The 27,731-nt window shown below is 44.9% G+C and overlaps 1 protein-coding gene across 2 annotated transcripts in view; it reads right to left on the bottom strand.

Moving 5' to 3' along the window:
- Positions 1-27,731, bottom strand: part of LOC124801935 (scoloptoxin SSD14-like) — a 110,396-nt gene that overhangs the window by 22,714 nt on the left and 59,951 nt on the right. For both annotated transcript variants that reach the window (XM_047263109.1, XM_047263110.1), the window contains 2 exons: positions 830-1,070; positions 617-730 (listed from right to left, as the gene is read on the bottom strand). In XM_047263109.1, coding sequence (XP_047119065.1) covers positions 617-730; positions 830-1,070 — 355 coding nt within the window. The remainder of the gene's footprint in view (positions 1-616; positions 731-829; positions 1,071-27,731) is intronic.

Here is a 27,731-nt window from a genome sequence, read left to right as displayed (position 1 = left end):
TGGTTTCACTGCTCTAAACCTCATATCTTCTGGAATACTTAAGACTTCAAATAATGGAAATGGTGCCACATTTTCTGCATTAATGCTGTAATGCCATGATGTTGGTTGCCTGCACTGTCATGAAACAACTTTTGCTTTGTGCATTATGGCATAAACTATGGCACCATTGCCATCATTTTAAGTCTACATATTTCAGAATGTATGAGGTTTAGAACAATGAAAACAAGTCAACTATATGTTGAAAGTGATGTTTACATTTATGAATTGTGCATTCCTGCCCCTTGTTTGAGCCCCTGACATAGGTGTATCACTGGCCAATTGCATTTTTCACATTTTTTTGTTTGTTTTGGAAACGCATGCAGTGGCAGAGTTAGATGGGACACCCTGTATATCTGAACTAGTGAATCCTGTTTAATTGTATGGACTGTGGATGAACAGACTTGTAATATATAGTAATGAAATTATCTTGTGTGATATGTACTTGTTTCCTTTGTAAATATCATCTTCCTAATAAGGAAATCTGTAATGTGACTTGACTGTCTACAAATTTTAAGTTACCTACATTACACAGTGTAAAATATTAAAATTTATAGAGTATCATGTAATTTGTACCTACCTCCTCAAACCCTTCTTCATATAAAAGTGTCATAGGGAATAGCTGATGATGAATTCGGCTATGGTCAATAGCTTCCTTTATAGTTTTGTTGAACCACAGGCTATATATAGATACCTGTAAATATATTGTACTGCAATATCTTTATGATTTGTAATTATTGGTGTATGTTTTAACTTTCTGCTAAAGCAATTAATTAATGAAATATGCAAATACCAGTGTTGTTGCTGATATAATTTTAGGTCCACCAGCAGCTCCAGTAACGAGTTGTACATCTCCACTTCCATTGACAAAAATTGAAGGAGACATAGATGAAAGTGGTCTTTTCCCTGGCTGAATAAAATTTGCTGGTGATGGAGGAATTCCAGCTGCACTGGTAATGTTTGGTGCAGAGAAATCATCCATTTCATCATTAAGAATGATACCTGTAGATTTTGATACAACCATTGCACCAAAGCTGCAAAAACATATGAGACTCTTCTCAGTTTTCAAAGAGCAATCATAAGAAAACCACACATGCACATTCATTCATCCATTACTTCATTCATTCATCCATTCACTCATTCATTGCATTCCATTTATTCATTAAAAAGGGGAATCTAAACCAAGTTTGAATAAGTGACGAGCTGTCGCGAATTAATGATGTAGATTGTATTAACAATTCACTATCAATAAAATACTATATTCTATTTGCACTTACACAGGTTAAAATAAGGTATTAAGAGTAGCAGGAAATCTTCTATTGGAAAAATAGTGCACACAAATACATATGTACAAATATTAACATAGATACAGAATTTGGCTGTTAGAAATTCAATTTTATTGTAGAACGAATGAAAATAAACTTGTGGCGACTATCGACCAAGTCGCGTGTAATATCTTTGTTTTTGGCAAGCTCTTTGCCCCAGTCTGTGGTCGCGCGTGAAAGTGTACGGACGTGTACCGAGAATTCAGAATGTAAACAACTGTATATGTGTGCTTACGAGAAATAAAAATAGTGTTTATTACATGTGGTGTAGCGTGCATCATTGGATTCGGCAACCCTACCACGCTAAACCCATACTGGTGACCCCGAATTTTGTTCGCGAGTGCTACAACGAAATCTTATACCATCGAGCAGTACACAATGGATCGCTTGCCGCCTGCTACACCGAACACGTGCCAACTAAGTGTTCCAACGGACGCTTCGGCATGGTTTTACAATTATCCACCGGGCGTCCGCAATAGTTCTACGCAGTTTCCGAACACATTGACTAGCTGTACTCAACAGGACAGTGTTTATACAATTCCACAGCCACGTGTGCCGGCATCAGGTACGTGTGCTCAAATCCCAGTGACTATGTTTACAGGTTTCCCAAGTGCAAGTGTGAATTTTCCACTCGAATCAGTGACTGTACAAATCGAGCCGGACGCTCAAGACAGGAGAGTTTATATTTCTGCCGGAACTCCGGATTTTGCACCAACCCCCCCTACACCACCAGCGTCCGCTTTACGAGTGTTTCCGATGGCACACGCCGTTCCTGCCGCGTGTGTTCCACAAACATTAGGTGATTTTAACTATTTTAATGCACCTGTAGGGGAGGGGCCCGGAAACTGTATTCCGTCGTTCGCCGCACATCGGTCGACTACGGTCGATTCTACCCCGCCGGTCCATTCTACGCCCGTCGGCGTTACTCCGTCGACCGCTCGATTCGTTGATTTCTCGACCAAGGTCGAGCCAGCCGTGCCTACCGTGCCACGTGCCACTGACAGTGGCGGAAGCTGGTGCACCGCTACTGCACCCGAGACAATTACGTTGCAGAACTATGGACAGGGAGAGACAGTTTCTGATAAACATTTATGTCAAGACTTTCCCACCCGTTGGCCGAAGCTACCACCCCTTCGCAAGGATCACCCACGCACATGGTTTGCCTTGGTCGACCACGTCCTGCAGCTACACGGCGTCGCCGACGACAATTCGAAGTTCCTATGCTTACTGTGTCACCTCCATGACGAACTGGATCTGATCTGCTACGGACAAATATGCGTTCGCCCGACGCACCATCCTCGAGCGACTATCCACATTGACAGAGAAAGCTATCCGCCTCATCAGTCAGGAATCGCTGGGATCCAGGTCCCCGTCGCAACTCTGGCGTCATCTCCGCGCTAAGATTGACACGCATCACATGCCGGACATTACACTTTGGACCATCTGGTTGCTGAAACTTCCCCCGCAAGTTCAACTTCACCTTCTACATGTAACTTCGGCCCCACTAGATGCCAAACTGAAGATCGCAGACCAGGTTTACAACATTCTGTTCCCCCCCCCCCCCTCCCCCCGCATACCCCCCCAGGGTGCCCTCAGGCCTCAGGGGTTGGCACACCTGCGCGGCAGTTCCCATCCTGCAGTACAGAGTGCGCACGACTCGCTCCACGCATGCGCGCGGAGCCAACGCCGCCTGGCAACCGCCGCAGTAACTCCTCTCCTACCAGCATTACTGCAGCGTCGCCATCGGAGGGAACTACAAACAAGTCCCCCTCCACTGCCGCTTCAACCTCAACCAGCGCGACGGGCGACGCCACGCGCCGCCCCGCTTGGTGTTATTTCCACTCCCGCTTTGGCGACGCGGCTAAGAAATGTCGTTCTCCATGCGCGTTCCCAAACTAATAACGCGACCCAATTCAGGCGCTATGGGCCGCGTTGCACCGCACAGACGCCTATCACTAAATACTTCTTCTCCTCACGCGCCAGGACGCTTGTATGTGAAAGATGCAGTGTCTTGCCTTTCATTTCTAGTCGACACGGGGGCCGAGGTTAGTGTGATACCTTTGTCCTCAGGTATTAAATTCGAGCTTCAGCCTTGCCCCCAGCTTCGAGCCGCCAATAATTCCCTGATCCGCTCTCATGGAATAACGAATTTAAGCCTTAAACTGCAGGACATTAATACGCCCTTACAGTGGACTTTCGTTATCGCGGATGTGGATGAACCCGTGCTTGGGGTAGATTTTCTCTTAGCCCACGCACTGTCACCCAACCTACAACGAGGTACACTAACCTTTAACTCGGGAGACCGTACCACCAGTTCAGATATCTTACCCCTCTCATCCGAAAGCGCCATTCTGCTGTGTGAGCTAGCGGAAACTGCTGTTGCAGTGCTTTCTCTTAGATCACACAACGACGAACTTCGGGACAGCAATGGGGCTCTCCGCTTACGCATTGCCGCCGTGCAAGCCAAGCTCACGGACGCGCATAAGCAGACCGCCCAGCTGTCGCACACAGCCACGCCCCCAACCCCCGCACCACTTCCTCGCACCTGCAGCCGACGCCGCGTGGCATTTCTACTGCCGGACGGAAGCTGTACCCGCGACGCTACCAGGTACCCCACCGAGCTCTTCGACAAGGACTACCAGTGGATCACCGCCACTGCTGCTGAACTGCCGGCCTTGGACACACACACGTGTGCATTACAGGTTAGTCACAGTGCAACGGGTGCTGGTCCAGCATCCCCATCGGTGTTCGCGATCAATAACGGTACTGTCCACAGAATAAATACCACAGAAGGCCCACCGGTACGTGCAAAGGCTAGGCATTTAAATCCGGAAAAACTTAAACACGCTAAAGCTATTGTTCAGGAACTTTTAGATAATAAGACTATCCGCCCTTCTTCTAGTTGTTGGTCGTCACCCATTCATTTGGTGCCCAAGAAAGATGACACTTTCCGCCTCTGCGGTGACTATTGGGCGCTTAACGCCAGAACAATTTTAGATAATTATCCCGTCCCAAATATTCAAGACTTTGCTTCCCAGCTGCATGGGGCACAAATTTTCAGTGTAGTCGATTGTCATAAGGCGTACCACCAACTGCCAATGGCACCTGAGGACGTTGAAAAGACCGCTATCATCACCCCGTTCGGGTTGTTCGAGTATTTGTTTATGCCATTCGGCCTTAAAAATGCTGCACAGACGTGGCAACGGTTCATCGACTCGCTGGTTGGAAAACTGGACTTTGCATATGCGTACCTGGACGACTTGTTAATTTTTTCTTCCTCCCTCGAGGAACATGAACAACATTTAAATACAGTGTTCCAACTATTAAAAGCAAACGGTATCGCAGTGAACAATACTAAGTCACAACTCCGCCGCACCAGTGTCACTTTTCTGGGCCACAGAGTTTCTGGCGACGGCATCCACCCCCTAACTGAACGGGTGGAGGCCATTAGTACGGTGCCTTTGCCCAAAGATTTTCAGGGCCTCCGCCGCTTCCTTGGAACGGTAAATTACTACCGTAAACATATTCCCCGCGCCGCCGACATACAAGCTCCACTGACGGATGCCCTCGCGGGAAAAAACACATCAGGGTCTCGGGCGGTCACGTGGACTCCAGATATGCGTCGCGCATTTGATAATCTAAAGTCAGCCTTACAGACAGCTGTTACGCTTGCTCACCCCATTCCTGATGCTCCCATCTTGCTTACTACAGACGCAAGTGATACAGCAGTGGGGGCAGTACTTCAGCAATCCGTGGGTTCTGTTGTACAGCCGCTCAGATTTTTCTCCCACAAACTGACCGCTTCCCAACGTAAATGGTCGACCTTTGACAGGGAACTGTTTGCTATTTACGCTGCTATCAAATATTTCCAAGACGATATCGAAGGTCGCCATCTCGTGGTATTTACCGACCACGAGCCATTGGTTTACGCTTTCCGTAACCCAGGTAAGGACTCATCCCCGAGACGTTTTAGGCATATGGACCTTATATGTCAGTTTATGAATGACATACGTTACGTCAGAGGCGCAGACAACGTCGTCGCTGATTTTCTGTCTCGGATGTCGGTTTTATCTTCACAACTGGACCTCAGTGAGCTCCCTAAATTGCAGACAGAGGATACTGAACTCGCAGCATTGCGTTCCGATATCAAAACAGGACTCAAACTAGAGTTACGGACACTTCCTGGGTTTTCATCACCCATCTGGTGCGACATTTCAACAGGACGCATACGCCCGGTGATTCCTGCACCTCTCCGCCGGGACATATTTAATAGTATCCACGACTTGGCACACCCTGGCATTCGCGCCTCCGCACGTCAGGTATCTGAACGTTTTGTTTGGCCCGGGGTGATAAAACAGTGTCGCAGTTGGGCACGAGCATGTGTGGCTTGTCAGCGCGCAAAAGTAGGACGTCATGCACAGCCCCCCATGGGTACGTTCGATGTGGCAAAAAGAAGATTCCAGCACATACACATCGATATCGTCGGGCCCTTACCCCCCTCAGGCCCCTTCCGTTACATACTGTCCGCAATTGACAGGTTTACCCGCTGGGTAGAGGTAATTCCTCTCACTACTATCACAGCCGATGCAGTGGCCCGAGCCCTGCTGTTAATGTGGATCTCGCGCTTCGGCTGCCCAGTCTCTGTCACCACCGACCAGGGTCGCCAGTTCGAGTCTGCCCTCTTCCGACAGCTTTGTGAACTGTGTGGGGTGAAACGATTTAGGACTACAGCATACCACCCCCAGAGCAATGGGCTTGTGGAACGCTGGCACCGAACGCTTAAAGCTCCCCTGATGTGCCACGGAGGTGAGTGGGCCGATGCCTTACCATGGGTAATGTTAGGCGTTCGGGCCGCGTACAAAGAGGACCTTGGCGCATCCCTGGCAGAGGTACTGTATGGAGAACCCCTCACACTCCCAGCAGAGTTAGTCGAGCCTTCACTTCCTCCAGATCAAATCTGTGACTCGACATTCGTCGGGCAGGTCAAGGAGCTAATTGCTAACATCCGCGTGCCGCCTCCTCGACCACACACGCCCCCTCCCGTATTTCTGCATAAGGACTTGGCGTCGTGCACTCATGTCATGGTGCGTGATGACACCATCCGACCGGCACTCAGACCTCCATATACGGGCCCGCACAGAGTCATATCACGGCGTACCAACACGTTCGAAGTGCTCATTAACAGCACGCCTCAAACGGTATCCGTCTGCCGCCTCAAACCTGCATGGACTCTGGGAGAACTGCCCGATACCCCACCCAGTCAGACCCCATCCCCTGCTGCACCCACCTCGCATGAGGCATCTACCGACAGTCCATGGATGAGCGGCGCCCATTCCCACATGTGTGACGTTCCCCACTCCCAGTCGTGTGACAGTGCTACAGGTGCATGTGACATTCCTATGCAGAGTGATGCGTGTGATGACTTACCCTCCTACAGGCAGCCCCTCGCCTCTCCCCTGTTAGGATTCAGTGATGTATCAGGGACCAGCCTCAGAGCGTGTGATGTCACCGATGACGACTCGTGTGGAGATTCTGTCAACCCGTATAAGGAAGTGGTAGTGAATGTCAACACAGATCTTATTTGCAGCTCTAATGTGTTTTTTGTTATGCAGCCGGGTAATGTGTACATCTTCTATGAACAAGCCAGCTTCCCCAGTGACAACTTAACTCACATTCATCTCCTCCAGTCTGTCCCCTTGCCTGTTGGTACTGACCCATCAACGGTCAAAGTCCTACGTACCGCCACAGGCATTCAGATCCGCTATCCTGGCCCCTCACAACCCACCATCCCCTCCCCAGATCCCTCAACTGCTGTACGAGGATTCACCCGGTCAGGCAGGACCATCCGCCCCCCTCGCTGGCTCGAAGACTTCAATTACTAATGTAATGTAATGTAAGGTATGGTTTCTGATTAAACACCCTCTCCCTCCCCCCTGGGTGTTCCCTTTACATGTATGCCCCAATATTTATGTTTGTGCTCCACACTCTAGGGGGGGGGGGGGGGGGGCTAATGTGGCGACTATCGACCAAGTCGCGTGTAATATCTTTGTATTTGGCAAGCTCTTTGCCCCAGTCTGTGGTCGCGCGTGAAAGTGTACGGACGTGTACCGAGAATTCAGAATGTAAACAACTGTATATGTGTGCTTACGAGAAATAAAAATAGTGTTTATTACATGTGGTGTAGCGTGCATCATTGGATTCGGCAACCCTACCACGCTAAACCCATAAACTTTTCGGTGGCAACACAAATTTGCAGAGATAAACTTTTTTTTATTATGTTGAAAAAAAATTAATTACATTTCTTTGGTGAGACATCAGGTGTTACTGTGAAATTTCCACAATATTTCATCAGCACAACTAATTATCACTTTCAGGTGCAATGAACACAGAGTGTTCACTGCACCTGATGACGTTGGTCAGTTGCCCAATGAAATATTATGGAAATTCACAACAATGTCTGATATCTCACCCAAGAACCATATTTACAACTAGTCTGTTTGGAAAGCCTAAATAAATACAGATTAACTACAGTTGAGCCTCAGGATGACAGCACACACAGTATCCACTATCCTCCATGATTACAAATATTTAACAATTCATAATCATCATTTGTTTTGAGCATTAGACCATTGAACCTGCTGTGAACTTTATATTTCATTAACTGTTGCTCTCTCCATTTGGTCTTTGAATTGTCTGCTCTAACGAAGCCTCTAGGCTGATACCTCCACATAAGTGTGCATCATTCATCCATTCTACATGAAATCTCAACTTTTGGCAATATTGCATGATTTTGTCAAGTAAACTACAGACATTCTGTTATTGTGATATCTTTGATACAAGATCAGTCTCATTTAGTTACTCCCATAATCAATGGAAGAAACAGCATTTCCAAATCCTAGATTTTACTTTCCTTTGATAGGAGGGAAGCCTATTCTGTACAATACAAATGAGGTTGTCAGAAGAATCCTAAATTACTGACAAACTTCAATCAGCCTTTGATGCAGACTACATACAAATGATTCCAAATCAAAAAGACACAATCAGTAATGAGAGAAATTTGTAAAGAAAGATAACACAGTATGTAAATAGCACTTTATATCATAGTGTAAGACATGCACAACAGAATGGCCATAATGAACCAAAGTTTATTCTTCATCCCCATACAATTGAACAACAGTCGAAAACATGAGAGACAAACATAGAAACAGCCTAAGCACTGATACAAGCAGTTGTTGACAATAAGTATGAGCATAACATGAAGGTAAATGCCTGTAGCACTGCACTTATGAAGAGGAGGGCTCTGGAAGCTGGTGTAGTGGATTTTTTTTTATGTCACCTAATTCCATTTAAAATGTAACATCTATACCACCTGTACATAAAATGTTCAAGTTCTTTAATGATCTTACTGTTTATGTTCTAATTCCCATGGCATAGATAGTTTTCCATAAAACATCTTTACATCTTTACATAAGATAAATCTTTAACTAAAGCTGCTCCAGTGCAATGTGGTCAAAAAAATGTTATGTGTTAAAAAGTAAATTTAAGAAGACTGGCTCAGCTGGATAGCTCTACATTCACTCTCCACAGTAACTAGTTTAACTTGGCTGACAATTCATTAACTTAGAAACAGCCTGGGAGATGTTTTCAGAATGAAATTTTCACTCTGCAGTGGAGTGTGCACTGATATGAAACTGATATGGCTAAGCCATGTCTCTGCAATATTCTTTCTTCCAGGATTGCTAGTTCTGCAAGTTTCACAGGAAGTTTGGAAGGTAGAAGAGGAGATACTGGTGGAATTAAAGCTGTGATGATGGGGTGTGAGTCATGCTTGGGTAGCTAGGTCAGTAGAGCACACATCTGCAAAAGGCAAAGGCCCTCAGTTCAAGCCTCAGTCCAGCACACAGTTTTAATCTGCCAGGAAGTTTCATATCAGCACATACTCAACTGCAGAGTGAAAATTTCATTCTGGAAATTTTGTATTATTCACCATTAGAAAGTGCACTGTTAAGATCCTGCCAGTTTCAGAATGTTTTGTAGACTTTTGAGTGTGTCTAACTGTAATTCGTATTCTACATGAAATCTTATAAACTAACTGATCAACACATTGCTACAAATGATAATAAATGTGGAAACCAGTCAAAAATCTAAATAATGTGTTGCAAGCATTATTTAAAAATTCATCACAAAACTAGATTACAGTAAAACGAAGGACAATTTGATGACCCGCTGCAAGGGCAATCATGAAATTGTAAGAAATATTCATGCCAGGAAGTGGAATGGTTTGGATGTGGTTTGACAATACTGATACAATTATGGGTCACATTCCATTTAATGTTAAGCTTGCCCTTAAATGGTTTTTCTAAGTTTCCACACTTTATCTCTGGCTTTAAACATTTGGAGTATGTGACTTGCATTCTTCACTACACATTTATCTTTCTCAAACAATGGAAAGTCCAGGTTGGAATACCAACAACATTATGAAAAATATAGATAGCTACTAACCTTAAAGATATGACACAAGGAGTTTCAGACTGACACAACAGGAAGGTTATTACACATTGAGCTTTCTTCAGAAAAGAAAACAGACACATTCACAGAAGCAGGCACACCTCATGCATACATGACTGCTACCTCCAACTGCTGCAGCAGAATGTGACTGTAACATTGAACAAAGGCAACAATCAGAAGTGGGCAGGAAAGGGGGTTGGATAGCAGGGGGTGGGTAGAAGTATAGAATTGCACTGTCTGGCAAAGCACAGATGAAGAAGAAGGGGGGGGGGGGGGAGGAGATGGGGAATGGAAAAGGAGAAGAACAGAGAATGGGGAAAGGTTGCTAGGTCTAGGTGCATTGGCAGAGAATGGAGCACAGTCAGCATGAGGAAATCTGAATTGGAAAGAAGCGATATAACAGAGGGGCAGAAACTGTTAGATGTACAGGGGGGGGGGGGGGGGGAGGGGGGCATGGTAATTACTGTAGGCTGGGACTAGAATAATTTTAAGGGTAGAGAATGTGTTCTAAGGATAACTCTCATCTGTGCAGTTTAGAAAAGCTGGTGGTGGAAGGGAAGATCCATGTTATCCAAGTCGTGACGCAGCCATTGAAATCAAGGGTGTTATATTCAGTTGCATATTGTGCTACAGGGTGGTCTACTTTGCTCTTGGCCACACTTTGGCAGTGACCATTCATCCTGGTGACCAGTTGGTTTGCAGTCTTACCAATATAAAAAGCTGTGCAATGGTTGCAGAAGAGATGTATGAAGAGATGGTATATGACATTGCCGCTTTCACGGCTGACTCAGCTTGTGATGGGAAAGGACAAGCCTGTGACGGGACTGGAATAGGAAGAGATGGGTGGACTGAGCAGGTCTTGTACCTAAATCTTCCACAGGCGTATGATTCCTGTGACAAGGGATTGGGTCTAGTAGTGTCTATGGATGGACTAGTATGTCATGGTGGTTGTCTTGGCAGTGAAACACCACTTCGGGAAAGATGGGATGGTTCTTGGGTAGGATGTCCCTATTTCAGGGCATAATGATAGATAATCAAAGCCCTGATGAAAGATGTGGTTCAGTTGTTCCAAACCAGTCTGTGGTGATACTGATGAAGGGAGTGCTCCTTTGCAACTGGTTCTTGAGGGTGGTGGGATGATTGGGGAGGGGGAGTGGAGAGGCGGATGGCACGAGAAATCTGTTTGTAGACTAGGTCTGGGGAATAGTGCCTGTCTGAGAAGGCCATTGTGAGAAATTCAGCATACTGGGCAAGAGAGTTCTTGTCACTTCAGACACATCATTCTTTGGTGACCAGGCTGTATGGGAGGGATTTTTTGGTGTGGAAGGAATTGCAGCTGTCAAAATGCAGGTACAGTTGGTGGTTGGCAGGTTTAATTTGGACGAGGTGTACATGGAGATACAAGAGAGGATGAGGTTAACACCCATGAAGGTGGCATGCTGGGTTGAGAAGGACCAGTAAAGTGGGTGGGATAGAAATTGTTGAGGTTGTGAAGGAATGAGGGAAGAGTGTCTTGCGCTTGAGTCGAGATCATGAGATATCATCAATGAACCTTAACCAGACCAGGTGTTGGGATTTTGTGAGGCTAGGTAGGTTTCTTCTAAATGGCCCATAAACAGGTTCACATAGGAAGGGTGACATACAGGTGGCTATGACTGTGCTGCAAATTTGTTTGTATACCTTCCCTTCAAAGGTCAAACAATGGAAAATCGAGGGTGGAACGTAACAATATTATGAGAAGGAAAGTTGCTACTCAACATATAACAGAGATGCTGAGTCACCGATAGGTACAACAAAAAGGTTTTCACACTTATAGCTTTCAGCCAATGGCCTTTGTCAACAACAGGCACGTAATCGTGTACACACACACACTCACGCAAACAGAACTCACACTTATGACTGCCGTCTCAGGCAACTGAAAACACACTGCGAGCAGGCAGCACCAGTGCATGATGGGCACGGTGACTGGGTGGGGGAAAGGAGGAGGCTGGGGCCGAGAGGGGGAGGGATAGTGTGGTGGGGACGGAAGACAGTGAAGTGCTGCAGGCTGGGCAGTGAGCAGGGGAGAGGTGTTGAGTTTGGGGGGGGGGGGGGGGGGGGGGGGGGGGGGGGGGGGGGGGGGAAGTAGCGGAAAAAGGAGAGACATAGAGAGAAATAAATAAAAAATAAAGTAACTAAAACCTTTGTTGGTCGCTGTCCCTCACCCATCCAGCCCCTCCCTGCTCCCATTCCAGCAACTACACAGCTGTCCTTCACCACCACACCCAGTCTTTTTTTATTTATTTGTTTATTTTTTCTTTATTATCTCTATGTCTCTCCTCTTCCGCCACGTCCCCCCCCCCCTCCCGCCCCTCTCCACCTCGCCCCTGCCCACTGCCCAACCTGCAGCACTTTACTGTCTGCCATCCCCACTGTACTATCCCTCCACCTCCCTCCCCCAGGCTCCTCCTTTCCCCCACCTAGTCGCCACTCCAATCATGCACTGGTGCTGCTGTTCGCAGTGTGGTTTCTATTGCCTGAGACTGCAGTTATGTGTGTGAGGTGCATTTGCGTGTATGCGTGTGTGTGTGTGTGTGTGTGTGTGTGTGTGTGTGTGTGTGTGTGTGTGTGTGCGCGAGCACATATGTGTGTCTATTGTTGACAAAGGCCATTGGCCAAAAGCTTTAAGTGTGAAAATCTTTTTGTTGTACCTATCTGTGACTCAGCATCTCCACTATTGATGAGAAGCACTTTCCTTCTCAATATTGTTGCATTCCCTTCAAAGGTGAACTATTTGCATGTAAGGATGAAGTCAGTAAGGTGTATGAGAAATGAGATAGTGAGTTTGGAGTCTGAGGACATTGGCGAGAGTAGTGTTCAATAGCAGCAAGACCATGGGCATGAGGGATGTTAATGTCTAGGGAAGTAGCATCAACAGTGACGAGGATTCCAGGACGTGATGGGGTGGGGACTGGAGACTCAGTGAAGGAAGTGGTTATTATCTCTGATGTCAAAGGTTAGATTTTTCGTCAGTTGGTTGCAGGTGTTGGTCAATGGGGGCTGAAATTCTTTCAGTGGAGGCACAATAACCAGCTACAGTGGTGCATCCAGATTGTTGGGTTTTTGGATTTTGGGGAGCTTGAAGAAGGTGGGGTGTGTGGGGTATCAATAGGGGTGAGGAGGGATATGGATTCAGGAGACAGGTTCTGGGAAGTGTCTCAGGCCTTAAGCAGGGATTGAAGGTTATGTTGGACCTCTAGAGTGGGATCATTATGGCAGGGTCTGTAGGTAGAGGAGTCACAGAATTAACAGAGACCTTTCACCAGGTAGTCACTGTGATTTATAAGGACAGTTGTAATGCCACTTCCTTGACAAGAAATGAAAATCAAAAATTAGCTCCAAAATTCCCAACGATTTCCCCAAAACAAGTCCCAAATTCCATGAAAAATGAACAAGCAAACAAATTTCCAGTTAACACTTTTATCTGGATTTAACCAGTAATTGAATCAGGAATCTAATACTCTGTAATTTATTAACGTATGAAAGAAAGATAGGATTCCAGTAAAATCAAACTCAAAATTCAAAATCATAGTAAATAGCAAAATCATTATAATTACAATTCACAAAGTAGAACCAACATTCCCAAAGAATACTCCGTGAGAGTACTCTTTGCGATTCATGAGTAATGGCTAAGGATAATTCAATCCATTGTCACTACGTTACAAGAGTTAGCCAAAGCAAGTCATACTTTTGAATGCTCGAATGCTCGTATATGTAGGCGCAATTAGATTGTTTTTCAGAATTGGTTATTGTGATCTACTATGAAACAGTGAAATGATACTTTGACTTCAAATATTATGTTATTTAGAATTCAGATAGAGGACTTGCATATATTAGACAGAAGTGACTTTTAATTAGATAACCTGAAGTTAACACTATTTAGGAAGTGAACACAGATAGGCAATTTCATTCGTAATAACTAATGGACTATGGAACTTGGCGATAGTTACGTAGCATATAATTATAATTCCCCCTAACACCTGGGAAAGCTTCTTCTTCACAGCTCGTTTAGGAAGTGACTAATATTGTGTAATAAACAGCATATCATGTCAATTCACGCATTTATCATTCAAGTTTTACAATATTATTTATAGAGATAACATGCTGCAGTATTATTTGACTGAAGCGCTCGGTGCTTATATAGAAACTCCTTGACGTTAGGAATTAATAACACTGTTACGACTGATTATAGATTTGAGATTACAACCAGTATATAGGGAATTTGGTGTCGCTGGAACTAATTCGAACTTATCATTAATTTTTAAATAGCAACTGATAAACCATCGATTATAAATGATTTAATCACGACATTTGGTGAAATAAATATCTCGCACCAAGTTCAGTTCATCAATGTTCTTTTTGTACGTCGATACGATACATAAGAAATAACAATCTCATTGCTCTACCGCTGAGTGTTAGCCGAAACCAAAGATCTGAAAATGACATTACACAGTGACGCAACCTTTGTTTTCAGGTATTATGATAAGGTAAGGAATTATTTTGAGGCAGTAATTGGCTCTGCCAGAGTTCTTCTCTTCCTCTCACCCATACCCTTCTGTCCCATCTCCTTGCCTGCTCACTCCAGATTGCTACTTTCATTCAACACAACAGTTGCCTTCTGGCTGCAACAGCAGAGATAGTGGTCCTGTTTGCATGATGTGTGCTTGCTTGTGTGAATTTGTCTGTGTTTTCTTTTCGGAAGAAGAAGGTTTTGACTAAAGATCGATAAGTAACTATCTTTTCATTGTGCCTGTCTTGTAACTCAATGTGTCATTTTATGGTGAGTAACAATCTGTCTTTTTCATAATATTGTTTATCTTTCTCCACTTCTTTTGTCTTTTGTAATAATTCAACATCTGAGTCTGGCTGTTCACGAATATTTCTGTGTCCAATTTTACCATTGAGAATGCAGTGGTGATATCCAACTGTGAAAGAAGCAAGTCAAATTTCACTAACATAGCTGTGAGTAACCTAAATAATTCAGTTCCTGCAACTGGGGAGAATGTCTGCAAAAAGTAAACTTCAGGCCATTGGTTGAATCCTTCTGTAACTAATCTTGCTTTTCTGCTCAGCAAAGGCCCATCACATCTGTATTTATTCCTCAGAACAGTTCTACAGTCAATTATTCTTTCAGCTATTGGCTTGTCTACAGTTTCCCAGTTGTTATTTTTCTTCAGTGACCTGATTTCACTGTATACAGCCCAATCAGTCCTGATGATCTCGACCATGTAATGTATCATTGAAATTTACCTCCATTGGTGTTTGAAATGGAGTTAGTATTAAGAATTGAAACATCTATCACCTGTTGAGCAGGGGTGACATTTGAAGAATTATTGTCTTCATGACATGATAAGTTACCATCAGGTTAATCCTTTGATTCTTTTGATCTGCAGTGAGTGGAAGACCATCTTCTTCAAAGCCATAGAACAGCTGGTTCATTGTCTGACAATGGCTCTGATTCATTGTTTACACAACCATTGAAATCCCCTTCACTGGAATTTATGTTGATGCCTTCTAGTTGGTGATAATCTGATTCATTTTCATAAGTCCAAATAAATTTTCTTGGGCTCAAACTGTCCTGCTCAAGGAACTTCATATCTCTTAACATGTGAATCCTGTGATCTATTCATACCACACATGACCAATTTTAAAATAGTTGGAACAGACAACAAAAATCCCTTCTTTGCCTTTAGGATGAAACTTGCCTATGTTAGGTGATTTATCCATGGTGACAACCTTTTGACAATGTACAAAGAGGAGATTGGTCAGGTTTTCTCTTCAGCTGCTTCTCATGTGGAGTTCCATCAGACAGTCTTTCAATTAAGCAACACTTTTGGTTGTAGTTAGCTGTGTTAATGGCTTCAACCCAAAAAGATGTCTGCCATGTTATCAGTACACATATCATACATCAAATCACTGAAAGATGAAGCTGAGGCCACGGAAAGTGGTGAGGGGTCATCAGGTGGATCTGGAGGGACAGTACATGTGGCCCGAATAAGATTGTTGGTGAGAGATAAGGCAAGTTTCAATCGATTCAACAAGATCATATGACATTTGCCATTAAACATGATGTCATAGGTGCCAAGTGTGCATTCCAAAGTTCCACAAGATCACTGCTCTGTGGGTAATAAGATGTGGTGTGAAAGTTTGTCATCGCTGCACAGTTCATAAAGTTTTGAGAAGGCAAGAACTCAGATTGGCAGCCCTGGTTGATTGTAATTGAGGAGCGGCAGTAGAAGTGGGCAATTTAGGAGTTAACAAAACTATGAGTAACTGTTTTGGCCGTAATGTCAGAGAAGGGAATGGCTTCATCCCAACTTGTGACTCAGTCAATGACAGACAGAATGTAGAGAAAATCATCTTAGGGGGCTAACAGCCCCACAGTGTCAATAATGACATGATGTAGGCAGCCCTTGTGGATGCCAAATTTTCCAAGATGGGCTGGGTGTGCAATCCCACATTACTCCTCTGACATTGGGTACATGTGCAATGATTTTTTTTATATACCTGCCTAACAAAACATTCAGTGACTAGTTTAGTGGTAGCTTTGCTTCCTGGATGGGCCAGTCTGTGCAGAGATGTGAAGATCATCTGGCACATAGGAGCAGACAGGACCAGACAGAGCACAGCTGTTAAAGTGTTGTACACCATGAGGGAACCTGTGAGGACCAATACCAGCATTTTATGTCTGTCAACATTTTGGCTAGCTCAAGATCATCTGTCTGTAGACAGGCCAACTTGTTCCTGTCCAGGGCAGTCAAGATAATGTTCATATGAGACAAATAATCTACGACAACATTGTCAGACCCATGTGTATACCATTTATCTGTGGAATACTGACAGATGAAGTCCAAGTGCTGAACCAGTACAGGGGGAATGTCCTTTCCTGTGTTATGGGTGGTATCAGCCAACAGGAGATGGAGAATTCACATCCCTTGGTATTGGTGTAGGTAATGTTTGATTGCCTCATACAACATGAGGAGTTGGTGATTGAACATTTGTCATTTGCACTGAGAGGAGAGAGTTTCCTAGAAAAGAACTGAAGAGGCGCAATATGCTGCTGCACTAAATGCAGCAATCGATGTATTACTCGTATCTGCGATTACTGAGATGTGAGCATCAAGCACCAGGTGAGCCATTATGACAGCATGTCTGAGGGTGGCCTTGAATGACAAAAGCTGTGGTCATATCATTTGTCCAAGGCACCTTTCTAGCACCTGCAGTGTTCTTACCAATGAAGGCGTTGGTAAGGGATCCTGGATAGAGGTGGAATGTGGCAGGTGTCAGCAGTAGCCATTTATGATACCAGGAACTTACCCTGATTCATAGCTGTCCATAGATAAAGATAGTTTGGGAATGAACTCAACACAGTCAGATGTTGGTTGGATGCTGTTCAGATGAAACAGTATAACCTAGAAAAGTGAGACTGATTTCAACTCCTTTGTGGTGCGGCAATGTCTGGGCCTGCAACAGGTGATGTTCATGTTCCTCAGTGGTAGATGAAAAAATCAAAATGTCATCGAGATAGGTGTATGCAAATGGCAGGTTGAACAACAGAGAGTCAATAAATCTCTGTTTTGGACTGCATTTGTGAGGCCATAAGGCATGAAGCAGTGCTCACAAAGCCTGAAGGAGGTAATCAGTGTGGCTCTTTGAATGCTGTCAGTGAAAATAGTATTTGGTGGAAGTCTTGCAGCAGTCCAGGACACTTACCTGTGTGCCATTAAGCAATTGGGTGAAGTGTTGAATGTGAGTGATTGGACAGTTATCTATGATAGTTCAAGAGTTCATGACCCAGTAAAACCTGCTTGGATTAAACGAGCTCTCTTTCTTCTGGGAAAGGTGGATGTGGGTAGACCAGCTGCTGTCCAATGGATGAATGATTCTGGTGTTGAGTAGTTCACTGACAACTGCCTAGGCATATTGTAACTTTTGGTGATTAAGTGCCTTATAATGTATGGGTGGACATTCTGTTGTATTAATTCTGCAGCTCTTGCCATTAGAGATCACCACCATGAGCGCATCGTTGCAGCTCGCCTGAGGAGCATCAGTGTCAGAGAGTGAGGGGGGAGTACACTGGGGTGTGATGCTGGAGAGACAAATGTCACAGACCTTGGAGTCCTGAGACATCAGTAGCAATGAACATAGAGTAGACTTGATAACAGCCGCATCACCAGATTGTGAGGAACTCATGTTGCAGAGTTGGTGTACTATGTGAAGAGCCTGTGCCTGCTCTACAAATAAAGTGTTGGTCTGTCGGTGTAGTGGGGCATCGTGCACTTGAAGAGCATGAGCAGTTGACCAGTGAAATGAAGAGCTGGACCCATAACATAGAGGTCATAGACAGAAAGTGAAGGTGGGGGGGGGGGGGGGGGGTGTCTTTTGTAGTGAACTTGGAACGGGTGGTGCCAAATAAGCCTGGAATTAGTATTCCAGATGCATAAAGAGCAGCAAACCTGACTGTACATTGGATGAAAGTCCAAAATTTCTAAGAAAGTCAATGCCAAGCAATGATCATCAACATTAACAATGTGAAACATCCATGAGAAACAGTTCAGACATTAAATGGACCTGGAGATCTGCAGCACTGAGGACATTGATGTGGGTGTTGTTCACTGCTCATGATGTCAGTTTGATACACTATGTGATGAAAAGTATCTGGACACCAAAAACACATATGGTTTTCATATTAGGTGCATTTTGCTGCCACCTACTGCCAGGTACTCCATATCAGCGACCTCAGTAGTCATTAGACATCATGAGAGAGCAGAATGGGGTGCTACACGGAACTCACGAACTTAAAATGTGACCAGGTGATTGGGTGTCACTTGTGTCATACATCAGTATGTGAGATATACACACTCCTAAACATCTCTAGGTCCACTGTTCCTGATGTGATGATGAAGGTGAAACGTGAAGGGACACGTACAGCACAAAAGCGTACAGGCCAACTTCGTCTGTTGACTGACAGAGACTGCTGACAGTTGAAGAGGGTCGTAATGTGTAATAGGCAGACATCTATCAGACCATCACACAGAAATTCCAAACTACATCAGGATCCACTGCAAGTACTATGACAGTTAGATGAAATGTGAGAAAACTTGGATTTCATGGTCGAGCAGCTGCTCATAAGCCACACATCATGCCAGTCAGTGCCAAATGATGCCTCACTTGGTGTAAGGAAATAGTGTAAACATGTTGTGTGGAGTGACAAATCATGGTACATAATGTGGGGATCTGATGGCAGGGTGTGGGTATGACAAATGCCCAGTGAAAGTCATCTTCCAGCGTGTATAGTGCCAACAGTAAAATTTGGAAGCAGTGGTGCTATAGTGTGGTCATGTTTTTCACGGAGGGAGCTTGCATTCCATGTTGTTTTGCATGGCACTATCACAGCATAGGCCTACATTGATGTTTTAAGCACCTTCTTGCTTCCTACTGTTGAAGAGCAATTTGGGGATTGTGATTGCATCTTTCAACACGATCAAGCTCCTGTTCAAAATGCATGGCCTGTGGCAGAATGGTTACATGACAATAACACCCCTGTAATAGACTGTCCAGCACAGTGTCCTATAGGACACCTTTGGGATGTTTTGGAACGCCGACTTTGTGCCAGGCCTCACTGACCGATATTGATACCTCTCCTCAGTGCAGCACTCCGTGAAGAATGGGCTGCCATTCCCCAAGAAACCTTCCAGCACCTGATTGAATGTATGCCTGCAAGAGTGGAAGCTGTCATCAAGGCTAAGGATGGGCCAACACCATATTAAATTCCAGCATTACTAATGTAGGGCACCATGAAATTGTAAGTCATTTTCAGCCAGGTGTCCAGATACTTTTAATCACATAGTGTATGCAAGGTGGAAGGCAGGGCTAGTGTCGTAGGTATAACAGTAGCCTCCACACCAGTGCCAATGAAAAATAGGAGGCTTGATGAGCTGTCCACAATGGAAAGATGACCACCATAAGATGAGTTGTTTACCTATTGTTGTTTGATAAGGCGCACTGTAGGAAGGGTACAGCTAAACTGCTTAAACCAGTCCGCATGCAGAGTTTCCACACAAGGCATGCAGCAGTTCCAAGTGGCATCTCCAAATGTAGCTTGTAACCAGCAGAGGGGAACATGAGGTGGGGAGTAAGCTGTGCCACATACATGTCTCTGTTGGATTCTGCAGAAAAGCGTCCTGCTGTACAGCTGCTTTTTCAGTGGTGGTCAGAAGTTATCAGGAGTCAGTGCAGGTAATGCACAAAAGTTACCACCAGATGGCTGTGTATCATCCCAGGCAACCACATGTGCTCTTCTGTGGTTTCTGCCAACTGAGCAAAGTGGAGTGGGAGGAGGGAGCCTGCCCACAGTGCCAACATCATCATCTGAATGACCGTTTAGGCTAACGAGAAAGTGTATGCACTGCAGGATTGCAGGAAGCTATATGCTTGATCTGCAAGGTGTAACTTATTTTTCAATGGATCAGAAGCATGTGACAATAATTGTAATTGCAATTCATCTGGGAGTTTGATGATCCACAATGACCACAACAAGATGTCCAGCATGAATTCAGCATCCACTGATGTGTGCAGATGCCACAAAAGTTGGGCTGGAGTCCTAGATCCTAAGTTCTCATCATTTATAATATGATGCATGACCTCATAAGGGGGACACGACAAACATTCAGTAGTAGTAGTTTTAGTCACAGACCATGTGCGATGGGCAGTTGCTGCTAGGACCAAGGCACTGATAAAGTCTATATGGCCACACAAATAATTAAACAGGTAAATAAAATAGGAGTCTTAATTCAAGATGCCATGAAAGTGGAAGATGTTATCTGCTAACCTGAACCACAGGTGAGTGTCCTTCAGTAATGAAGGAAATTTAGGAAACCTGCCAGATAAAATTGTATGTGTAAGTGAAGAATTAATTTTTCACTCTGCAGTGGAGTGTGCACTGATATGAAACTTCCTGGCAGATTAAAACTGTGTGCTAGACCAAGACTCAAACTCGGGACCTTTGCCTTTCATGGGAAAGTGCTCTACTGACTGAGCTACCCAAGCACAAGTCATGACCCGTCCTCACAGCTTCAGTTCTGCCAGTATCTCATCTCCTCTCTTCCAAACTTCACAGGTATCTGTAGGTGTTGGTGCAGGAGGTGAATCTGTGGTGACCGATGAAGGCAGTACAGCACTGGCAGTGGTGAACTGTTGATTGAGCAGTTGTGGGTTGGACACCTGTCTGAGGTCACCATGAGGGGTTCAATGTGATGGTCGCACACAGCACATGGCACAGTAGACATGGCAGGGATGACCATGGTCATTGAAGATAGCATTGCATGAACATACAAAAGACAGAAGTGATGTGATGTGTCAGCCAAGGCCCATATTGAGGACCAAGGATGCATGACACAGGAGGTGTGGAAGTGTGGTTGAATGTTATGGGAGGTACAGCCATAACTGCAGAGTGCAAAAATGGAGAAGTAAGAACATACAGAGCCAGAGAATGGAAGGTATCTGTAGAAGATAAGCGCACAGACCTCTGGCCACCGATTGGCAGTGATGAACTGTGTGGCATAGTAGTTGCACACTGTGAGGTATACCATCAGTTACAGAACATACATTGTGAACAGGCTGCATGACATGCAAAGTGCTGAATTAACATTGCTGTGTGGAAACACTGAAACTGGTGCACTGTTTTAGCACCATTGTGCAATTGGCGAGGCTAGAGCATCCATTCAAGTTGGGTAATGGCAGAATTGCTGCTGCTCCAGTTTAATGATCAGACGTGGAGGGAGACACATTTGACATTCACAGTCTATTGGCACAATGTAATGGGGTAGCACAGAGTTTGGAGCACTGTATGTTACAGGATTCAGAGTTAGTAAGGTGCACACAGGAAAGTAAACAAACTCCAGAATAATTTTTGATAGAATGTAGATGAGTCTGGGCCTGTACACACTCAGGTTGAGAAAATACACACTAATCACACTTCCAGTACATTGCATCCTGATGTGACAAGCTGTAAAACTGGCAAATGTAGAAGTCCAACAAAAGATAATTGCATTGTCAGTCCATGATGAAGTGCAAACCTATGCTGTAGGCATTGAAAATGATGTTCATGAGCATCGTCAGGATCACCAGTGTTGTAATTCCAGTCCTAACAATGATATGGTAGAGGATGGAAATCACCAGCAAGCGATTAATTATCAAAAACTTTAACGAAACATCGAAGCACAACACAGTTGAACTCTTAACAGAGGACAGATACAAAGATCAAGATAGCAGAGTCAAAGATTATAACACCAAAAAATGTATGATAGTGTTCCAGTGGTCAGTGGTTGCCACATATTAATATTGTCTGCCAGGTCATTAATACACAACATGAACAGCAAGTGCCAAATCATATTTCCCTGGGATATAGCTGAAGTTGCTTCCACATCTGCTGATAAGTCAACATGAACAGTAAGGGTCCAATCACATTTCCCTGGAGTATACCAGAAACTGCTTCCACTTCTGTTGATAAGTCAATATGAACAGTAAGAGGCCAATCAAGCTTCCCTGGGGTATACCTGAAGTTGCTCCCACATCTGTTCATAAGTCTTCATTCAAAGTAATGAGTTGCAGCATCCTCCCTACCCAGGAAATCTATAACACTTATGAATAATGTTAGTGTGGTACTGAGTCAAATGTTTTTCAGGAGTCAATAAATAACACATCCATCTGACTACCTTGATGTAAGGAGATTAAGAAAACATTACTAGGAAAAGGGTACAAAATCTACCCACCAAGTGGCAGCAGGAGGACAAACATATAAAACAAGGTCTAAGCGAGGTTTCAGAGCCAGTGGCTCCTTCGTCTGGCAGAAGGACTGAAGGGGAAGAAAGAGCCACTGGCCCCAAAAACTTGCATAAGCAAAACTTTTTCTGTATGTGTATTCTCCTGCCACTGCTTGGCGTGTAGATTTTTTTACCTATCCAATTACATTATATCGTTAAGAATTGATTATTATGTTGCAATATTAGGAAAAGGATAAATTGTTACTCACCATAAAGATGACTCACTGAGTTACAGACAAGCATAATAAAAAGACTGTTAAACATCATAGGTTTCAGTGAAAGCTTTTTCTGGATTGGGGTGGGGAAGAGGAAGGGATAACAGGGTATGGATTGGGGGAAAGAAGAGCCCTGTCTGGCTGGGTGAGCAGGGGCTAGGCACAGCACTGAGAGGTGGGGTGTGTTTGGGGGTAGGGTGTGCATGTCTGCGGGGAGAGGGGGGGGGGAGGGAGGGAGGGATATGGAGTGGAAAAGGAGAGGAGCAGGGAAGGGGAAAGGATGGGTGGGTCGGCAGAGGGCGGTACACATAGGGTGTGAGGGAATGTGAAAAGGGAGGAACTGATAGAACAAGGAAGCTGAAACTGTTGGGTGGAGGGTGTGGAGATAGTAGGTTAAGGCTTGGATAATTTCAGGACCAGAGATCATTTTCTTAGGATAAAAAATAGAGCACCCTGTGGCACAATATGCAGCTGAACATAACATGCTTGCTGCCAATGGCTGCTTCACAGTCTGGGCCACCTAAATCCTCCCTTCCCCTGACAGTTTTTCTGAACTACACAGATGAGAGTTATCCTCACAACACATTCTTCGCTCCCGAAATTAACCCGGCCTCAACTTATGGTAACCTATTGCCCCACACTCTCCACCCAACAAGTTTCATCCCCATTTCATATCACCTCCTCCCTTTTCACATTCCCTCACCCTCACCCTTTTTCTTTTTGTGTGCTGCCCTCTGCCAATGGACCCCCCCCCCCCCCCCCACCCAATCATTTCCCCTTCCCTTCTGCTCTCCTTTTCACTTCCTGGTCTTTTATTTCCTACACGCCCACCTTCTGACGTTGTGCCTGGTAGTCTCAATGCTGTGCACATCATGCCATACAGTGCTCTTCTCTATCCCATCTGTACCCTGCTATCCCTGTCCTTTCCCTGGACCACTTCAAATTGCTATTCACATGACAGTCACATTCCGGTCAGCGCCACCAACCTTAGTGGACATGTGTGCATAACATTTGCTTGTCTGTGTGAATGTGTGTGTTTTCTTTGCTGAATAAGGCCTTGGCTGAAAGCTATAGTGTGTAACAGTCACTTCATTGTGCCTGTCTGCAACTCAATGGGTCATCTTTACAGTGAGTAGCAATCTATCCTTGTTGTGACTCACTGATCTTTCAAAGTGCCGCCGCGCAGTTACACGCATCCTCTACATGCAGCGCTGTCTGCCAGCCATGCAGCAGCAGCGCCACCTAAGCAGCCAGCCAGCAAGCAGCTGCTAGACTCGGACTCAGTTATGATTTCACTGTTAAAGTGTACACACGTCCTACTCTGTTTACTTGATCTGTGACTTTCATGTATTGCGTCTTCCCTGAAATATATTTGTTCAACTTGAAGTTATAACAATCGGCGATGAGGATGGGATTTTTCTTTTCCATCGTTGACCTACATGTTTCCATGACTACTTTAGAGCAACTATTGCTAGGTCTCATAGAACAGCAAACGCTTCTCACAAATGCGATTCGTGATTTCGTCGCGGCATCAAATGTGGGGCATCTCTCATCGTTGTCTCTACCTCCTTTTCCTCCTTATGATGAGATGGTGGAAGACTGGTCTGATTACGAAAAACGTCTTTGACAGCACTTCTTGGCATTTCATGTTGCGGATGAACAAACATGTAAGTCTCTGTTCCTTTCATGGATTTCACCTCAAATGTATTAGTTGTTGTCGCAATTGGCTCCTTTGAAAGATCCTGCGTCTCTGTCCTTTGCTGAAATGTGCTCACTTCTGCCCATCTATTTTCAAAAGCAAACGAATGTGGTAGCCTCTCGTGTTGCCTTTTATCATTGTCAAAAACAACCGAATCAATCCTATTGCGCTTGGGCTGCTGAACTTCACGGCCTCAGTAGAAAGTTTCAATTTGTTACTGACGTTCACAAAGAATTCTACGCCGATTCCATGGTATGGGATGCTATTATCCAATCGGTGCCCGACAAAGAAGTTAGGCAATGTGCCCTTTAGTTGGCAAAAGCGACTCTAGATTAAGTCCTATCCATCGCTCAGTCTTTTGAAATTTCTTGCGCCACTGGAGCGCAAATAGAGGCATGGGTCAACGTCGGGGAAATACTACCTCTGTGCGATGTTGACGAAGCGTGTGGCGTGTCCCCGCTGGTCGATGTGGCCGCAGTACGCTCCCAAACCCAGCCTCGGCCTAACCGTAAACTAACCTCTAAGAAACTGCAGCAAAACTCATGGCAACTTCCTTCATGTCCGTGGTGTTTTACGAAACATTCACGAGAATATTGTCCACAACGTTGGGCCGTGTGTCACAAATGCAATAAAAAAGGGTAATGTGTCGTCCGTTTGCAAATCCGACCACATACATGATGTTCATGAACATGACACTGATTCTGATTCTGTGTTGTCTGTCAATTGTACTTCTTTCCTTTCAGGGAAGTTATTCCTCACTGTCCAAATACTTGGCTGAGATGTTCGCATGCAGGTGGATACTGGTTCTGCTGCCACTATCATCAATTCTCAGACGTACCTTCAGTTGGGTTCTCCAATTCTGTCACCTGTCACTAGGCAATTACAGACTTATAATAAACAGAAGATTTCTCTCTTGGGACAATTTGATGCTGAGGTATCTTACAAATCTGTCATTCGCACTGTTCCCATATTTGTGGTCAACCATAGTAATGCGGAGAATCTTTTTGGTTTCGATGCCTTTCGCGCTTTTGGGTTCTCCATAGATGACTCTGTCAATATCGTCTCTGATGCTATTCCTTATGCTCAATTGGATTCCATGTTGATGACATTTTTGTCCCTTTTTTCTCCTGGGTTAGGCCGTGCAAACGACTTTGAAGCTCATATCATGCACAAACCCATTGCTCGGCCTACATTTTTTCGGGCTTGGCCCATTCCTGTGGCCCTTTGTGATCAGGTCAAATGGGAGCTGGATCGTCTCGCTGCTTCAGGGGTCTTGCTTCCTGTCACTTCCAGTGAGTGGTCCGCTCCTGTCATTGTCGTTGCTAAGCCAAATGGTGATATTCGTCTCTGTGGCGATTTCAAAGCCACTGTAAATGCTCAATGCCTTATCGACACTTACCCTATGCCTCGACCTGAAGAATTGTTCACTAAACTTGCTGGAGGCCAGTATTTTTCTAAACTTGACCTGTCAGAAGCTTATCATCAACTTCCTCTCAACGCTGCTTCCCGGCAGTTTCTGGTCCTTAACACGCCTTTCAGCCTCTATCAATACCAATGATTGCCATTCGGGGTTGCCAGCGCCCCCGCTCTCTTTCAGCACTTCTTGGAACAATTATTGCTCACTGTCCCTGGGTGTATAAATTACCAGGACGACATTGTTGTCAATAGCTCCACCATTGACAAACATCTTCAAAATCTCCGCACACTTTTTCATGTCTTACAGACTGCCGGTCGTAAGTGTAATCTTCAGAAATCAAAATTTTTTCAGGTATCTATCACGTACTTGGCGTTTCAACTCTCTCGGGATGGTATTCGTTTGCTTCAGCAAACTGTCGCAGTGATCGATGCCCTTCCTCGTCCTACATCTTTTAAGTAACTGCAGGCCTTCTTGGGGAAAATAGCATACTGTCACAAGTTTTTACCGTCTGCTGCTTCCGTGGCTCAGCCGTTGCATTGCCTGTTGCATAAAAACGTGCCTTTTTCACTGGTCCGCGTCATACGATGCGGCTTTCCAGAAATTGAAGACTATGCTGAAACAGGCCCCGTGCCTGGCTACTTATCAACATGGCCAACATTTTGTTCTTGCCATGGACGCCTCTCAATACGGGGTTGGTGCAGTCCTTGCGCACCATTTTTCTGACGGTTCTGAACAACCCATCGCTTATGCCTCCAAAACGCTCATGGATGCCCAACAAAAGTATTCTCAAATTCAAAAAGAAGCTTTGGTCATTATTTATGCTCTTCATAAGTTTAGTGTTTTTCTCTATGGATCCAAATTTCATCTCATTACGTATCACAAACCACTTGTTTCCTTGTTTCATCCATCACACCGCATCCAGCATTGGGCTCTTTACTTGTCTCGTTTCAATTATGAGATTCATTTCCGGCCAACGGCTCAACATGCGGAAGGCTGATGCACTGTCTCGCCTTCCCATGGGTCCTGATCTGGCATTCGATAAGGACAAACTTTTGTGTCTCCACCTGGATGTTGCCGAGCAGCAGGTTGTGGATGGGTTCCTCATCACCAGGGACCGACTGGCGGCTGCTACGGGTTCTGACTCTACCCTCTCCCGGGTTTTATGCTGTATTCAGAAGGGTTGGCCAGATCGTCCATCCGCTAAGACTTCTGATCCATTGTGGAACTACTACGCTTTGCGTTACTGCCTCACAGTTAGGGATGGTGTTATCCTCCTTTCCACCAAAACTGCTTCGCCGCATGTTGTGGTACCTGCGCCTTTGCGTGCTTCAGTCTTGCGCCTCCTTCACCAAGGGCACTGGGGTGTCTCTCACACAAAATCTCTGGTGCGCTGTCATGTGTACTGGCCCAGCATCGACTCTGAAAACGCACACACGGTCGCTGCCTGCGGTCCTTGTGCATCACAGGCCGCCACCCTGAAGTCATCTTTGTCACCGTGGCCTTCACCTGAGAAGCCCTGGGAGCGTATTCAGGCTGACTTTGCAGGACCTTTTTTAGGTACTTATTGGCTTCTCGTTATTGATGCCTACTCCAACTTTCCTTTCATTGTCCGTTTCACGTCACCTACCACCGTGGCAACCACCAATGCTCTAGCTCGCATTTTCTCTT

Source organism: Schistocerca piceifrons, chromosome 1, assembly GCF_021461385.2.
Source record: "Schistocerca piceifrons isolate TAMUIC-IGC-003096 chromosome 1, iqSchPice1.1, whole genome shotgun sequence".
In the NCBI taxonomy this organism is placed as follows: domain Eukaryota; kingdom Metazoa; phylum Arthropoda; class Insecta; order Orthoptera; family Acrididae; genus Schistocerca; species Schistocerca piceifrons.
The sequence above is the reverse complement of the archived record's forward strand: the minus strand, read 5'-3'. Positions and strand labels throughout refer to the sequence as shown.